The sequence below is a fragment of the Manis pentadactyla genome, chromosome 14 (assembly GCF_030020395.1).
Source record: "Manis pentadactyla isolate mManPen7 chromosome 14, mManPen7.hap1, whole genome shotgun sequence".
Lineage (NCBI taxonomy): Eukaryota > Metazoa > Chordata > Mammalia > Pholidota > Manidae > Manis > Manis pentadactyla.
The window spans coordinates 30,943,210-30,959,985 of NC_080032.1; the positions used below are offsets into that span (position 1 = coordinate 30,943,210).

Below are 16,776 nucleotides of genomic sequence, written 5' to 3' on the forward strand. Positions count from 1 at the left end.
AAGGGGTTCCTAGTGGAAAAGCATGAAGCACAAATGGTTGTAATCCATTGGGAAAAGACCAAATGATAGGAGATCTCTATTAGTCCACCTCTTCTTAACTTTTGCTTCCTACTTTCCTTCTCTTTTATGCATCCCAAGTGGACATTCTATGCCAAAAGTAATAGCATGGACTCTAACTACAGATGAATGAACCCTTCATTGTTCTGACACTAATCTCAAACTCTGACATTAAGGTCAGAGTTGCCACTCCCAGTTGTAGCATGCAGAAAGCAAGGACCAGATCTGACCTTTTCTGGCTTATGCCAAAAGACAGCATTAAATCCTATATATTGTACAAACAGTGCTGACTTTACCAAGACGATAACTATTCTGATGCTGGGTGTAAAGATTAACTCAGCAAAGTCCACTTTTTTAAAATTTTGGTATCATTAATCTACAATTACTAGGTTCCCCCCTTCACCAACAAAAGTCCACTTTTTAAAGTCACAAAACAGCATTTTTAAAATGTTTGTCTTCTATTAAAAATCAACCAATAGGTGACCAGTCTTCTGTGGATATCAGAATTACATTTCCAGGAAAGTCATGTCCTGTATTTTTGTCAGTCTCTCAGTCGCTATAATTAGAGTCAATAGAAGGTATAATACCTGCCCTTCTTACTCACCTATAACAGCCTGGTCAGGTTGCGTACAGAGGGGTGGAACAGGGTTTGTGCAGTCATTGTCATACTCTCCAGAAGCTCTAAAGTTATGAATTCCCTTCAACGTCTAAGGAACAAAATTCACTACTTAATCATTTCATGCTTTATAAGCTTTGCTGATCTGCTTGAAGTGGCAAGAAATCAAAGAACAAATGAGAAAAACAAAATCAACCAAAAAACACGTAGTCACGAAGTACAGTTATCTACCATGATTTAAAAAAGCAAAACCAATATTAAAAAGGGAATGTAGTCTTTCTGCAGATAACACTAGGCATCGTGCCTTCCAGGTAAAGCTACATTGAACTTAAACTGGCACGATGAAATTTAGACCAGATATATTTTTACAAGCACCGAGAAAGATCACTTGACTGGCATATAGAGAGGAATAAATGCCAACACTTTCTTTTTTGTTATCCACAGTCTGGGGAGTAAGAAAACATAAATCTTCAATTAGCATTTACGAACTAACAGTACTTTTGATGACTTGTCCTCTATTTCTCTGTGTTTTCATGCGATGAAGAAAAAGAAAATGGATTTGGAAGCACAATTTTCTACTTTCTTTTATGTTTAGAAAAACAGAACCCTAATAAGATTTCCTGCTGTGCTGGTAGAGTCTCGCCAGCTGTTAGAGGACAGCACTCCTACAGACCTTTCCTAACCCGAATGGTGTAAATCAGAGCAGCAATTACCATTTTGTAATGGCAAAAATCCTCTCTGCTCTCTTCGGGTTAGAGAAAACAGGTACTAACGTTCTTCTTCTGTAACAGTGAAGCGGCATAAAGCAAACTCTGGGGGTCAGGGGAACCTATAACCTGGCCTCCTATTTTCAAATGCAGCTTCACAAGTCAGAAGCTGTACTAAATAATATTTACAGTGCCTATTCTAAGCACTTTAAATGTGTATCTTGGTTGCTGACAAGTAAGTCGGAAGTTTTATTTTCACTATTGCCTTAATTTTAGTAAAATCCTTGGGATCACACCTGCATTCAGGGACTTTCAGACTTCTGTGACTGTCCAACAGCATGCTGAGTCAGGTCCACACTGGGCATTTGCTACTGATATCTGGCAGATTGGTGGTACCAAACCACTTGTTTGCCAGGTATACAGTGGCTCACTTACCCATTTATTTACCGTGGACTTAGTTGTTGCAACCCAGATTGCAGGAGGGGGATCTGCTGATCTATCAAGCTCCATCTAAAACAAAGCACAGAAATATTGCTGCAGAATGCTGACCCTTCTGAATTGCCAGGACTAGCTATACACTATTAAATATCAACTGTTTCATTCAACATTTGTGCATTGACTACACCATGGCTTGTGTTAAAAAAGCTAGGGGTGCACAAAAAATGCGGGAGTCTCTTTGCTAAAAGGATTCACTGCCCTATAAGCTGTGATAGGGCTGACTTCTCATGAATAACTTTAAAACTCACAGTTCATGTGTGGTTAATTAAAGAGATCTAAATAGGTACAATCCAAGGGATGACTTACCATGATATTTTGTTTATATGTTTTCTTAGTAATAAGTACATACATTTTTTTTCTTTGAAAATGTGTGTGGTAAAAAAACATTCTAATGATACAGCAAAAGTGAAAGGCACCCATGTAATTCACCCCCTTGCCTAAGGACAGAACACTTGTGAACAGCTTACTGTGAGTCCTGTATTTTAAAAATACTATACATACGCCTATGCATATATCACGCAGATGAAATCACCCTGCATTCACCCGCTATTCTTCCTGTACCACCTAACTGCAGGCTTGGAGTCCTAGGGACAGGGCTGAACTCCCAGCAAGTAGGAGCCCTCTTTAGTTCAAAGTGCTGTTCCTGTAGCATGTGGTCATGTCTGCGCCAAGCTCTTTTAGGCATTGCTCCATAGCCAGGAGCTCCTGGCAGCTGCAGGACTCGCGGTGCTTGTCCTGTCAGCCTGCATCCACACATGATGTGCCTACCATCTCAGCCTCAACTCTCTTGCTTCTCTAAAGGGTGAATGGTTTTGCCCAGTATAGTATAGTTCTACCTTAAAGAGCTGTATGCGGTCCCTTCTGTGTGAGCTCTTGGGCCACAGGCATCCTTTCAGTTTACCTCTATCTCTTTTCAGCCCTTCCTCCTACACGATGGTCCAGGTTTCAGATGTCACTTAATTTCCCAGGCGATGGGTACCCGCAGTTCTGTTTCTTGCTTTCTTTGTTTTCAGATGACTTCTAAGAAGAGTGTGTAGTGCCCATCTTTATGCTTCTATTTTAAATCTGGCAATTTCCTCAGTATTGTTTTAACGTGAGATTCTGTGATTATCACTGAAGCCTAGCATCCTGCTGTATGATGCCTGGGCGTTTTTTAGTCTAAGCTTCCCTTCTAGCAGGTGTCAGTATGGATGGCTCCTCAATACCCTTTACCCAACCCCAGACCCTGGTCATCAGGACTCCTTTGAGGTAGTAATGGTTTGGAGCATGAACCAGCTTGCCTTCAGGAGACTTGCTCACATCCTCCCTCTTGAGGCAATGGACACTTTTCCGCTATGCTGCCTACTCACAGATGACTGAACTTCCCATACTTCTCCTCTAAGGACAGGCTAGGAAAGCCAGGCTGGCTTGGGAGCAATGAGGGGCCATCTCCCTAGGGCTCACCAGGGGAGAGCTATATGCCCCTGATACACCCAGGAAGTCACAAGTTCTCCTACAGGCCACTAATACAATTTAAAAATATCTTTTCTTTACAATAGTTGATTCATGTTTTAACATAGATTTTGCTGTGTTTGGCTAGCAAGTATAACAATCTTAATTATAAAACGAAAATACATGACAAACCTTGAGAACTGGCGCTTTTTCTTCACAAATTAGCACCCGAATGTCAGGATTTCTTAGGTCTGTACAGTAAATCTTCCTGTCCCTTCCTCCAGAGTACACATGTGTGAAGGCATCATTGACCTGCAGGGCCCAAACACCTTCATCGTGGACCCGGTACGTAGCTATACATCTCTGCTGGCCAAGGGACCAAAGGCGAATCGTCCCATCAGAACTGCCGGAAAGGCACTGGAAACGAAGGAAGTAAGTTTAGACACAGCCAAACCACTTTCCTGGGCTTTGCACTTGGCTGCTTCTGACTCCACATGCCTGTCACATCTGTATTTTTGCCTCTGATAGACTTCTAGAGTCATGCACCTTGGGCTGAGGTGACCACAGGAGACATTACAGGCGCAAGGAGGGGGAGCCTTTGAGCAGAAAGGCCCCTGTCCCCTCCTGGCTTTCCACCTGCAGCATCTGCATCCCTGGGGAATTGTTGAAAATGTAAATTCCTGAGTCCTATCCCAGACCTAATGAGACAGCAACTCTGGTGGGGTCCAGCAATATGTGTTTTGACAGGCAACCTGGGTCACTCTGGTACACTATGTTCGGCAAGCTTTGCGCTAGGCCTGCAGGCCTTTTGGGGTCCTGGGTCACAACTCTCTCTCATCTGTTCCCTCATAGCTCTGGATCCCTGATGGCCTGCCAGGTCTCTCGGATTCTACTGACAGGAGTCGGAAGCAAAATCTAGTCCCAGGCTTACCGCTCACTCTGTGACCTTGGATATTTCCCATATGAGCTTCAAGCTCAACATCTACTAATATACATGCTAACGGCATTCAGTTGACATTATCAATTCTGACAATTTCTAAAAGCTCAGGAGATCAACTATCCAGAAGTTGCTGGCACACAATAAGGGCTGAGCACAATTGTGAGTCTGACAGAAACAGGCTGAATCAGCTACCCTGCACTGACATTCAGCATGCCTGGTGTTCTCTACTAGTTACCGTGGTGACCTGCAGAAGAGGATAAAAACTTATTTCTTAGGGAGAAAAAGGCCCTGAGGAGAAAGCAACTGGCACTGGTGTATAAAATTAAGTTGGCAAAGAGCTTCAAAAAAGAGAAGATAGTTGTGGGCTTGGAGATTTGGGAAGTACTTGAATACAGGAGGCCTTTAGGAATATTAAGGATTTACTGGCATGCCCTGTAACTCGACGGGACCGTCAGAACTCTGGTGAACACAGACTGGGAGACTCACCCATGAGCTGCCAGGAGCACGAGTGTTGTAATCACCCATTCCAACTAGTTCACAGGGGAACCAAGAGACTAACCAATAATGAAACTGCCAGGAGGAAGGTTACAAACAGACCTCCGGCATGTGTGAGAACTCTGACAATCTGATGGGAGGAGGGCAAACAGGGGCTCCCCATTCCAGGCAGAGGTGCTGCTGAGGTGGCAATGCTGTAAGTAAAGCTTTGATCACTTAGCCCAGAGACCCTGTCTCTATAGGGAGTAAAGTCTGATCACTTTATGGTGAGGAAGGCAAAGATGATGGGCTGGAAGTCCTCACAGCCCAGCGAATTGCAGCAGGAAAGAGATTAAGTCCCAAACCCAGGTGCACAGCTGAAAGCGGATACAGAACACAGAACAGTCTGTGATGGCAGTCAGTATCTTGAGAGTGCTGACAAGCATGCCCCCATATATACTGCAGCCACTTTTAAGCACAATGCTAGTGAATGCTTTGCAGAGTTTGTGAAATGGGAGAAGGATGTACCTAGCTTGTAAGCGCTCTAGTCCCTGATCTCTCGTAGGAGCTAGAGTGGTCATGAAAACATTTCCTACTGCCTCCACCCTTCCACTGGATAAACATGAAGACCCATTAGGAGGTGGCTCCTGGGACTAGGACAGAATGCCCCAAAGAGTTCTGCTAAATCAGACTAGGGGCACAGTCTAGCCCTGACCAGGTGCTCTGTTTTTGCCACTGGAAATGAGAAGGACTAGTGTACTGGCCGGCTGCTGTTGAACAATATAAGTGTTTCTCATATACAACCCCAAGTGCCAACAGCAAGCAGCCAGGGGTCAGGGACAAGGAGTGGCCGAATGCTCGGAGACCCCTGAACCCATTAGCTGGGTTCAACAGGACTTGCATTACCAGGAAAACCCTTTAATTAACACAATGGCATGACTGACTTAAACCAAGATGGCAGGCTGTCCAAGCTCTTCAAGCAATTGTCTGAGCAATATAAGGAATGAAAAGTCAGGTGGCCTGGCTTAGTAATGTTGGTGCCAATCAAAACAACTGCTCTGGTGACAGACCTCAAACAGCAGGATTTGCTAAATGAGGACCTTAGTCTGCGACAGGGAAAGAAGTGTAGGCTGGCATCCACGGGGCTCCACTGGTCTGTTATATGGATACCTTGCCACATGTCCTGACTCACAAAGCCACCAGAGACCTTACATTAGAAGTGTGCAGGGCAACTCTGCAGGTTGCAGTATGCACTGTGGTCCAGTAACTGGTAACTATCTCTTTCGTATTAACAAGAGTTCGTGAGTCAGTAAGTAAAGGTTTTCCCTCCTTTCTTTTTCTCAAATAAGTAGTTACCATAGTTGTTCTGTTGACCAACTTCCTAATGTCCTAACCTAATGTGGCACAGGTGGTTAAATTTACAGTATCTCTAGTTGCTGACAAGGAAGACAGATAGAGGAGGAGACACCAGCTCAGTTGTGCACTCGAGGGCTGACAGCAGGCTTACAGTCAGTGTGGCTGACTTCAGGAGATGTGCATCTGCAACCACAACTGCAGTTTAAATCATCTTAGGTAAAAAGCCCAGTCTTAGTTGTATACTGTTGACCCCTGAAGCATGAAAGGGCTAGGGGTGACAAGCCCCCATGCAGTCAAAATTCTGAATATTGTTTTGACTCCCCCAAAACTTAATTACTAATAGCTTACTGTTGCCAGAAATAACAGCTGATTAACATGTATTTGTATATATATTATATACTGTATTCTTACAATGGATTAGAAAAGAAAATGTTAAGAAAATCATTAAGAAAGGAAGATGAATGACATTGACACTACTGTACTGTATTTATTGATAGATCTGTGTATATTACATGGCAGTCTTAATTTTTTTGATATTTCTAGGCTATGCAGTTTGTGTGTTTTTTCAAATTGTTGCAAATCTCCAAAAATATTTTCAAATACATAAATACATTTACTGAAAAAGATCTGTGTATAAGTTGACCCACACAATCCAAACCCATGCTATTCAACGGTCCACTGTAAATAGGAAGCATGGCTTGGACTGCAGCAGACAGGAGGAGCTATATGAAGTCTGCCAGGCCTACAGCCTCCTTCTGGAAACCAACTTATCTACAGTCCCTACTCAAGTCTACATGACCCAGTCCAACCCTGGACAAAGCTGCAGAACAGGGAGCAGGCAACCATGCTAAGTGCAGCCTACCAGCTACACTACATAACAGTGAGGAGCTGCCCACACTCGGTTCTCAGACTCACTTGAAGTGGGCTGCACAGTTACTCCAGAGCCCTGGGGTGTGACGTGGCTTACAGACCAGAAGTATGTACCCCTTATGATCTTCTCACAACTACACGAACTGGACATGTGAGCCCTGCTTTGCAGTTGGGCAAACTAAAGACCGGTGAGGTACAGGCCTCCTCCCTAGGTCACATGGTACATTAACATAAGCTCCTCCCACCCGTCCAAGGACCTCCAGGGCATCTTCAAGCCTCTCTTCACTGGGTTTGGAAAATCATTTCCTTCCTTTGGCTAGTTTTCCAAACCTTCCTCACATCTGCAGACAAAGGTCCCTCTAAATCATGGGTGCGGCAACCTCTGTGGCATAATTTTCACAGGAGGGCCAGGCAGATGAGGGTGTCTTATCTCACCACCTGCTATGCTCCCTTTTTTCACCCAGCACGATCAATTCTAGTTAGTTCTGAACTTATCCCTGGCCTGTGGAAGGATGGCTGGGGGTGGAAGGGGTGCATGGCAGAGGTGTCATAACATAAAATGGTGCTCAGTTTCTGTTATTTAGGATCTACATTGATGAAATATCATTTTCCCACTGCTACAGAACAAACAGAATTGTGATTTACAATTCACAGATTATGTAGCCAACAGAGTACCAGTACATGCTCAAACATCACCAAAATGTTTTCTTCAAAATGCTGACCCTAAGTACTACATTAGACAACAAACTTACAGACTGTATCTACACTAGGGTCAACTAACAAGATATGCCTTCAAGTCAGAGCCTCTGTGAGGAGATTTTCATACACTTCATAGACTGGCAGAAAGCCTTCAATATCACAACTTCCTTCTGCTTTATACAAGGTGACATTTTAATATATTTTAGCCTATTTGTGTCATAATTGCACAGACTCATCTGCAGAAGAATTATTCTGAGGAAATTCCTTATTTGGCTTTTATTTATATAAACACAGTCATTTCAAGCTGTGGATTATTTATGTGCAACTGAGTATTCTGAGGATTTAAAATAAGAGCACAGTTTATAATACGTGTGGCTTTGGTTCAAACCAATCTACACGACAGCACACACAGTGGAGAAGCCCAGGCCAGGGCATGGGGAGGCCCACGGGGTCACCTACCTGCGCGCCGTCTCTGTTTAGCAGCAGCGCTTTTACGTTATCGGTGTGTCCTTTCAGCTTCATGAGCTTTGCACATGTTCTTGGATCCCATACCCTTAAAACCTGTGAATTTTAACAGAATATTATATAAACTAAGTATCTCCACCATCACATTTAAATGATAGATGACTTTTGTAAGTCAAGTGACCACCATTAAATTCTGAGAAGGAAATGCTATTTCTGCCTGCAGGCACTGTATAGGCTCCCACATTTCCAGGGAGGAGAAAGCCTTTCTAATGCCAGAAAACACACAGGCCTCCCCGACCCCATCTACCTCATTCCCCAACCCTGTCACCACACATGACAATAATTATATAATCATACTTGTTTGTTCAAACAAACCTTTCTTCTAGCATCTACCATGCAAAACCATTGTCAATATACATAGTAGTTACACAGATCAAATTACTTTGGTTTCTTTGTTTTTTAGTGTTACAATACATCCCTTAAGGTCCCCCTTACCTTCTCAGTGGACCCTGAGACAATGATTGTTCCCAGTTGATTCATTGCCAGGCTATAAATGGAATCTTTGTTCCCACTTAAAGAAGAAGCTATTAAGCATAAACAGAGCTAAATGTTAACAAAATCATCAGCTGTTTATAGTCATTAGTCAGCAAAAGTTGCAAGTTTAATTGCAAGTTTAATTATTTGATTTAGAACATCTTATCGTTATGGTGCTAAGGAGATAATTCACAACACTAATATTATCAAAATTTATAACTCTTCTGGATTTGAGTATACATAAGCACTCAATAAATATTTGCTGAATTGCACTAACATTAAAAAATTATTCACATAAGTATTTCTGAAGATATGTGCTAATAAATTTGGAGAAATATCTCCAAATTATTTGCAAGTAAACACAAATCAAAACTATTTTCACCTACCAAATCAGATAAAAAAAACAAGATTCTATTTAATCCTCAAATAAGACAGTAAAACGACACCCTCATATGTTACTTGTGGGAGGGTAATTTGGTACAACTCTTCTGGAAGGAAGTTAGGAGATGTGTAGCAGGAATCACATTCACGCCCTTAGATTTGAAACTATCAGTGATGTAAAAACACTTGCATATAAAACTATGCATACAGTATGATCCTAATTTTATAAAAAAGAATATAAACCAACATACTGAGAAATTATGAGTAAAGGAGTTAACACATGTAAAATACATAGAAAAGTAATTGCTTGTAGTAAATGCTCAATAAATGTTAGCAAATGGTATTAGTTCTCTAATTATAAAAAAAAACTAATGTGATATCCTCTCTAAACAATTCTAAGCAAGATGAATCTGCTGCAGGGTCTATAACCACTAAGCCTGGCCTCTGACCTTAGGATAATATTGCTTTTTTCTGTTTCCTCTTGCTAGTGTCTCTTTGAGGCAGGTCTTACATCTACAGAGCAAAATAATGAACCATGACAGCCTCCAGCAGAGACCAGCTACTGAATCAATGAGATGTATGGTTGAAAAATCAAGGAGAACAAGGGCAGAATATGCTTTAGACCTTCACATATGTATTGGAAAAGAGGACAAAACTATATTCAAGAAGCTATAGACACCAGTCTCCCAACTTGCCTTTCTTGGCATGTACTGGGTTATATTAGAATTGTTTTAGCTCTGTTGATGTGAATATTCCACACTGTCATGACAAATTGGATCTATAGGGGAGGGATCTAGACAGTTCAGGCCCATGTCCTTAGCACAGACTTCCCAGGCCAGGCTTAGCCAAAAATGTGCTTTGAAGAGTCTCCCTCCTGACATCTGGCCTAGAGGACTCTAATGGGCAGGGCCAAGTGTGGGGCTGAGTCTCCAGTCTAGACTTGAATAGGTCTGACCTGGTAATATGGTATCTCTTAGCTGATGAGGCATCCATGCTATTAACCTGTCTCTGAATCGCCTCTAGAAGCACTCTGGCCTCTGTGAACTCTGGAATGGGCTGGAGTTTTCTTTCTTTTTTTTTTTCTTTCAGTATCATTAATGTACAATTACATGAACATTATGGTTACTAGACTCCCCACCAAATACCCCATTGCAGTCACTGTCCATCAGTGTATTAAGATGCTATAGAATCACTACTTGTCTTCTCTGTGTTATACTGCCTTCCCTGTGCCACTGCTCCCCACGTTATGTGTAGGCTGGACTCTTTAGGGCTGCTCTCAAGGATCCCAAAAATTGGCCTGGAAACCTTTCCTTTCTTTCCTTTGGGTATTTTCCATTCTGGCCATTAATTCAAGGACTCTTAATATATAGTAAGTTAAGAGTTAAAAACTATCTACTTTGTCAGGCTTAAAAGTGTGGCTTAGGGTGAGTCAAAGCAGTAAGAGACTCTGCTGCCAGCAGGAGCTTCTACTTTAGTTAGGGAGCTAAGACATGCACATGTACAGAAATAACCAGGCTACTCCTGGAGAAGTTACATTTTTACTCTGCAGTGAGAAACTAGTTCCTTGTTGTTCAATACTCTTGGGGGCTAGAACATTGTAGGTAGAAGCACTCTCAAAATAGAAACCACTGTCCTGATGCAAACCTATCAAATATGTTTTATCAACCATTTTTTATTTATGTTAATTTAGATCACTTTCAAAGAAATTCATTTCAAACACCTTACTTGTGACAGTGTTATTTGAGGCAGTCAAGGCTGTTAGGGTATTCACATCCCAAAGGAATATTTGTCTGTCCAACCCGGCCGATGCTACCAGTTCTTTATCCTTGGCATATGCTAAGGCCTTTACATAATCCTGTAACAGAAAACACATGCTGATCTACTCTGCAGACCAGTAAGAAAATGAGCCACAGAAGGTACTGAAATCCCAAGGTTATGATAAAGACAACGTAAATCATGTTAGTTGTCTTACCTTATGTGTTCTTAGCGTTGACATGCAAAATCCCTTATGCGCATTCCATACTTTCACTGTTGTGTCAGAAGAGGCAGATATTACTAGAAGAGGCAAAGAATTACCCCTCAGCAGCATGACTTACCATCATTTTAAAGCATCATCTTAAAGCACTGTAACACTGTTTTAGACTAATGTTCACACACACATATACTTGAATACTTACAATATTCCTAACATTAATTCTGACATGTTAATGCTCATAAACACACACACACACACATACACACACACACATCTAAAAGCTCTGTCTAGAACCTATTATATTTTGTCTCAAGTACTTTAAAAAATAGGTTTTTAAAACTTTTTAAATATTCCAGTTGAAGGCACACTAATTTGACTGAGAAAAATTGCTGAGAGACTGTAAAACCGAGAAACAGATTTTACCACAGTAAAAACAAAATGTTATTAATAAAGCTAACAGAATACATACAAATGAATCTTTTTACATACAGTTTAAATGCAGACAAAACTAATCTGTAGTGTTTAGAAGACAGGAGAGCAGTTACCTTGGGGCAAGGCGTAGTGACTAAAAGGGAGGCACAAGGGGGCTTCTGGTAATCTGTTTCTTGATAGAGGTAGTTTGGTAAAATTTTATTGAGCTATACTCTACAGGAATGTGTGCTTTTCTGTCTGTATACTTCAATAAAAAGGCTTATGTAAAAAGTGAAAAATATATTGAATTGCGTTAAAAACTTGCAGAAACCCAACAATACAAAGAAATACTTACAGGTTTTCCCATTACAACAGAGTACAATGTCGTTTACCCAATCGGTATGGTGTTCCATAGAGGCTATATATGGATCTTGCTGAAATTATAAGAAAAATCTTAAGAATATCATTCACTTATATGATAGGAGAAAATAGATTACAAATTATAGAAATGCTTAGATTCTTCAATTAATGTGACTCACTGCTTCTAAAGTCTTAAAATTGACAACTGAACTCAGAGCAGAGTTTCATCATTAGTTGGAAATCAATGCTTTGTTTCAGGGGTTTTATTATTGATGAAAGCCTAGGTTTCAAGGATGAATTTTTATGCCTTGAGTTAGTGAAGGCAACAAGATCAGGGGATTACTGGAAAGCACAGGACGTGAGCAAATGCGCAGGCTGGGGAACCCAACGTAGCAGCCTCTGCTAGAGCAGGCACCAGGGGTGGGAGGCGGGAGGGGTGGTGAGGGGCCCCGCCTGACTGCACAGAGAGACAAGCACCTTTGCTTTGAACCTCCTACTGCTGCTTTGACCTGTGAATGACATGTTCTCCTCATGCTGTCTACCGTCCTTCAGAGTAGAAATGGAAGCCAAGGGCTAAGGAGTATGACCTGTGCCACCATTTCCATTCAGTAACTTCCTACTCTTCTCATCTGGCTTCACTACTATGTGACCTTTTAAAGAAGAGTATTTATTACATCGTACAACTAAGACAGGCAAAGATACGTCATGGGCAAAGAAGAAGCCCTCTACAAACCTGTCTGAGAAATGGTGCTATTCAATCTTACAAGAAAAGACCAGAACAAGGACGTGTGAGGGGAGAATAAGCAGTTTTCTAGATTCTTCCAGCTTAGTTCTTGTGTTTTCCTTAATATGTTTGAAATACTGTCAATTCCCAGAAAGCTGACATTCCAAATCAAATTTAAGTTCCAAAAAGCATTTCGAAGCCATAGTTTTCTTATTCTTGATGGTGGGCAACCACTGTTTCCACTGGTTAAAGATTCAAAGCCCCCTGGACCAAAGTCCATTTAAAGAAACATTATCCAGCAACTGTGCAACTACTGGTTCTTTCTGGACTCAGTATCTGATTTACAGAGCTTGCTGAAAGGACACAAACTTTCAAAACTACAAGGTCTAGCACCATGTTTCTCTCTGTCATTTACTAGCTATTTAGCCACGGATTTCTCTGAGCTTGTTTGCCCATCTATGAAATAGATCATTATAGCTGCCCCAAAGGACTACTGTGAAAATTAAAACCATACTAGATATGAAGGTGCTAAGGCTGTCTGATACAGAGCTGGGAGTTCAATAAATGCCCCTCTTCTCCTGAAGCTTCCTTGATACTCAGAGCAGTTACAGGCATTCAAACAAATGCAAAGAGTGCCTCCTGTCTGAATTTATCCTTACATAGATTTAAATCCTGTTTCTTGTTGAGGAAGCAGACTTCAAACCTCCTGGAGAAGGGGAGCATGCTGTCTTCACGTTTTCACAACAAACTTGTATTTGTCTAACAATGTCCTGTGGATTTTGTTGGTACCATAATCACTTTTAAATGAAGACGTCAAGTACTTGTTCAAGATCAATTATAAATGTAAAAGCACACAAATGTTTTTTTTATTAAAAACCTTTTTTTAGTATAGCATGCAAAAGGATTGCTCAGAAGCCTCTGGAGAACGTATTTACAACAGAAAGAATTGTTGAATTGACAAAACTAATCCTCCTGCCCGGCCTCCTCGTTCCTTGGTAGCAGCGTGCTTAGCACACACCCAGTTTATGGGGCCCCTACCTTAGCAAAACTCTTCCAACATTCCTCCAGCAGGGTTTCTCAGGCCTTAGAGAATGTTTTTACACAGTGTACCCAGTAACTCAGTGCTCAGAGATTACATCTGACACCATGAAAGGTGCCACATCAGACCAACATTTACTGGGTCCAGATTTAAAACGTAAGCCCACCCACCTCACCTTGTGCTGACTGACACTCCATATCCTGATGATGGAGTCTCGACCTGCGGTGAAAAGCCTATTGAGTGCGGGATCCAGTTGTAGGGCATTGACTCCATTTCTATTGTACTTCTCCACTTCATCTCGAATAACATAGGAGACCTGACAAACATGTCAACGTTTGTTCAAGTTATGAAATGTGCAAATAATAAAATGGAGCCTCCTAGTAACCAATCTGAAATTCAAAACCCTATGTTTTCCAACATAAAACTTAACTCTTCAATCCCACAAAACTGTGTTTTACACTACAGAGACCAAAGGGTCGGGGAGAGGAAAATGATGCTAATACCTAGGCCAAGATCAGGAAGTCTGATGTGAACCTCTGAAGGCTTCCGAACAGGGCTCCTCTCCCATTCTTGTTTGTCTTTAATCCATTTCCCACAAAGCAGCCCAGTGGTCTTCTTAAAATGTAAACTGGAATTTGTCTCCTGCTGCTCCAAACCCCCTAGGTGCTCACTCCACGAGAAGCATGCTTTGATAGGAACTCCCCAACACGGCGTCATGTGCCTCCTCACCCCTCCTGTTGCTCAGGTTTGCTCATGGCCCTGCACACACTGTGCTTCCCACCGTCACACATGCCCATCCTCTCTGCTGGGAGGCTCTCCTCCTGCTCTGTCTGGCTAACTCCTACTGCAGTTTTTAGATTTTTGTTTAAATGATGCATCCTCAAAAAAGCCTTCACTGACCTGCGAAGAAATGAGGTTCTGCGTTCCTGTAACACACTAAAATTTCCTTCTGAGTACTTTCTCCTACTTTCCTGGTAACCTGTCTGCTCCATGTGAAAACCCAAAAGAACCAACCAAAAGAAATTACAATTAAGAGAAAGTCAACAAAGTAGCTGGCAGCGAAAAGCAAAACTTTTCTAACCCAATGAGATAACCAATCAAGAATAAATGTGGGGGAGGCACTTAATAGCAATGAGTAAATACCTGGAAATATATTTTGCAAGGAAGATACATGACAGACAAGAGAAGGTATATAAAAGAAAAACTTGGCTTAAGGAGACATGCCATACTGCAGCACAGGAAGATTCTGTCCTAAATTTGTGAATTCAATCCAACCCATTAGATTTCTTTTTAGAACTTGACAAAATACCTAGTACAATGTTTGTGTGGTTTTTTTTATTACTAATCTACAATTATCATTAATCTACAATTACATGAGGAACATTATGTTTACTAGACTCCCCCATCACCAAGTCCCCTCCACATACCCCTTTACAGCCACTGTCCATCAGCATAGTAAGATGCTGTAGAATCACTAGTCTTCTCTGTGTTGTACAACCCTCCCTGTCTGCCCCCCTATATTATGTCTGCTAATAGTAATGCCCCCACCATTTTCCCCCCCTTATCCCTCCCTTCCCACCCATCCTCCCCAGTCCCTTTCCCTTTGGTAACTGTCAGTCCATTCTTGGGTTCTGTGATTCTGCTGCTGTTTTGTTCCTTCAGTTTTTTTCTTTGTTTTTATACTCCACAGATGAGTGAAATCATTTGATACTTGTCTTTCTCTGCCTGGCTTATTTCACTGAGCATAATACCCTCTAGCTCCTTCCATGTTGTTGCAAATGGTAGGATTTGTTTTCTTCTTATGGCTGAACAATATTCCATTGTGTATATGTACCACATCTTCTTTATCCATTCATCTAGTGATGGACACTTAGGTTGCTTCCATTTCTTTGCTATTGTAAATAGTGCTGTGATAAACATAGGGGTGCATATGTCTTTTTCAAACTGGGCTGCTGCATTCTTAGGGTAAATTCCTAGGAGTGGAATTTCTGGGTCAAATGGTATTTCTATTTTTTCTATTTTGAGTTTTTTGAGGAACCTCCATACTGCTTTCCACAATGGTTGAACTAATTTACATTCCCACCAGCAGTGTAGGGGGGTTCCCCTTTCTCCACAACCTCACCAACATTTGTTGTTGTTATAATGTTTTTTGAAAGGATATTCTTTATATAAAAGGATCAATGGAATAAAACAACCTGAAAACATTCCTACTATAAATATTTTTTTTGATAAACAAACATAGTGCTTCCAATCAATGAGGACATGGTAAATTAACAAATTATCCAGGAGCACTTCGTGATTCTATTGGGGAAAATTTGATCTTTTCTCCAAATCTTAAACCGAAATGAATTTTCATATGGATTAAGACTGGAATCTAATAATTTAATCATAAAACACTTTAAAACATTTAAAAATATTTATACAGTCTCTACATAGAGAAGGCTCTGTTAACAGGGTAAGAAAGTCAGTCTTTACAAAGGAAAGAAGCAATGCTGATCCGACCAAAACACAAGCCAAAACTTCCTTTTGTATGTAACACAAATGTTCAGAGCAGCATTACTCACAATAGCCAAAAAGTGGAAACAACTCAAACACCCTTCGACTGACAAAAAAGATAAACAAAATGTGGTACATTCCCGCAATGGAATGTTATTCAGCTGTAGAAAGAAGTGGAACACTGACACGTGAACACCACAGCGAATCAGAAAAGTATCACACTAAGTGAGAGGCCAGTTACTTAAGGCCACATATCAGTTCTTTTTATATGAAATGTCCAGAACGGGTAAATCCAGAGACAAAAAGTCGTGGTTGCTAGGGGCTAGGAGGAGAGGATAATGGGGGTGACTACTAATGAGTATGGGGTCTCCTTTTGGAATGATGAAAATGTTCTGGAATTAGACGACCTATGCACAACTTTGTGAATATATTAAAAACTACTTAATTGTACTTTAATGAACTTACGTGAATTTCATCTCAATAAAGCTGTTTACAAAAAAATCTGAATGTCAAAAAATAACTAGAGCAAGGTTAAAAGGCAAACATCAACCTGGGAAAGTAATAAAATAAATAGGAAGACAGAAGTTAATCCTGACAATATACAAAGATTTCTTACAAAACAACAAGAGAAAGTCAAACTGTCCAACAGAAATAGGAATAAATATCATGAAGAGATTTTTAAAAAGAAAAGAAAATGGCCAACAAACTCATGAGGACATGAGAAGGGCCAGGGCAGCACACAC

The 16,776-nt window shown here is 41.1% G+C and overlaps 1 protein-coding gene across 4 annotated transcripts in view; it reads right to left on the minus strand.

The window, feature by feature from the left end:
- The window catches only part of WDR48 (WD repeat domain 48), a 43,146-nt gene that overhangs the window by 19,278 nt on the left and 7,092 nt on the right, over positions 1-16,776 (minus strand). For 3 of the 4 annotated variants that reach the window (XM_036921669.2, XM_036921668.2, XM_036921670.2), the window contains exons 2-10: positions 13,713-13,853; positions 11,770-11,848; positions 11,001-11,083; positions 10,754-10,883; positions 8,609-8,697; positions 8,108-8,209; positions 3,502-3,726; positions 1,816-1,890; positions 662-764 (exon numbers count right to left, since the gene is read on the minus strand). In XM_036921669.2, coding sequence (XP_036777564.1) covers positions 662-764; positions 1,816-1,890; positions 3,502-3,726; positions 8,108-8,209; positions 8,609-8,697; positions 10,754-10,883; positions 11,001-11,083; positions 11,770-11,848; positions 13,713-13,853 — 1,027 coding nt within the window. Of the gene's footprint in view, positions 1-661; positions 765-1,815; positions 1,891-3,501; positions 3,727-8,107; positions 8,210-8,608; positions 8,698-9,093; positions 9,095-10,562; positions 10,673-10,753; positions 10,884-11,000; positions 11,084-11,769; positions 11,849-13,712; positions 13,854-16,776 lie in introns of all 4 variants that reach the window. The other variant, XM_057492004.1, reaches the window with a different exon arrangement.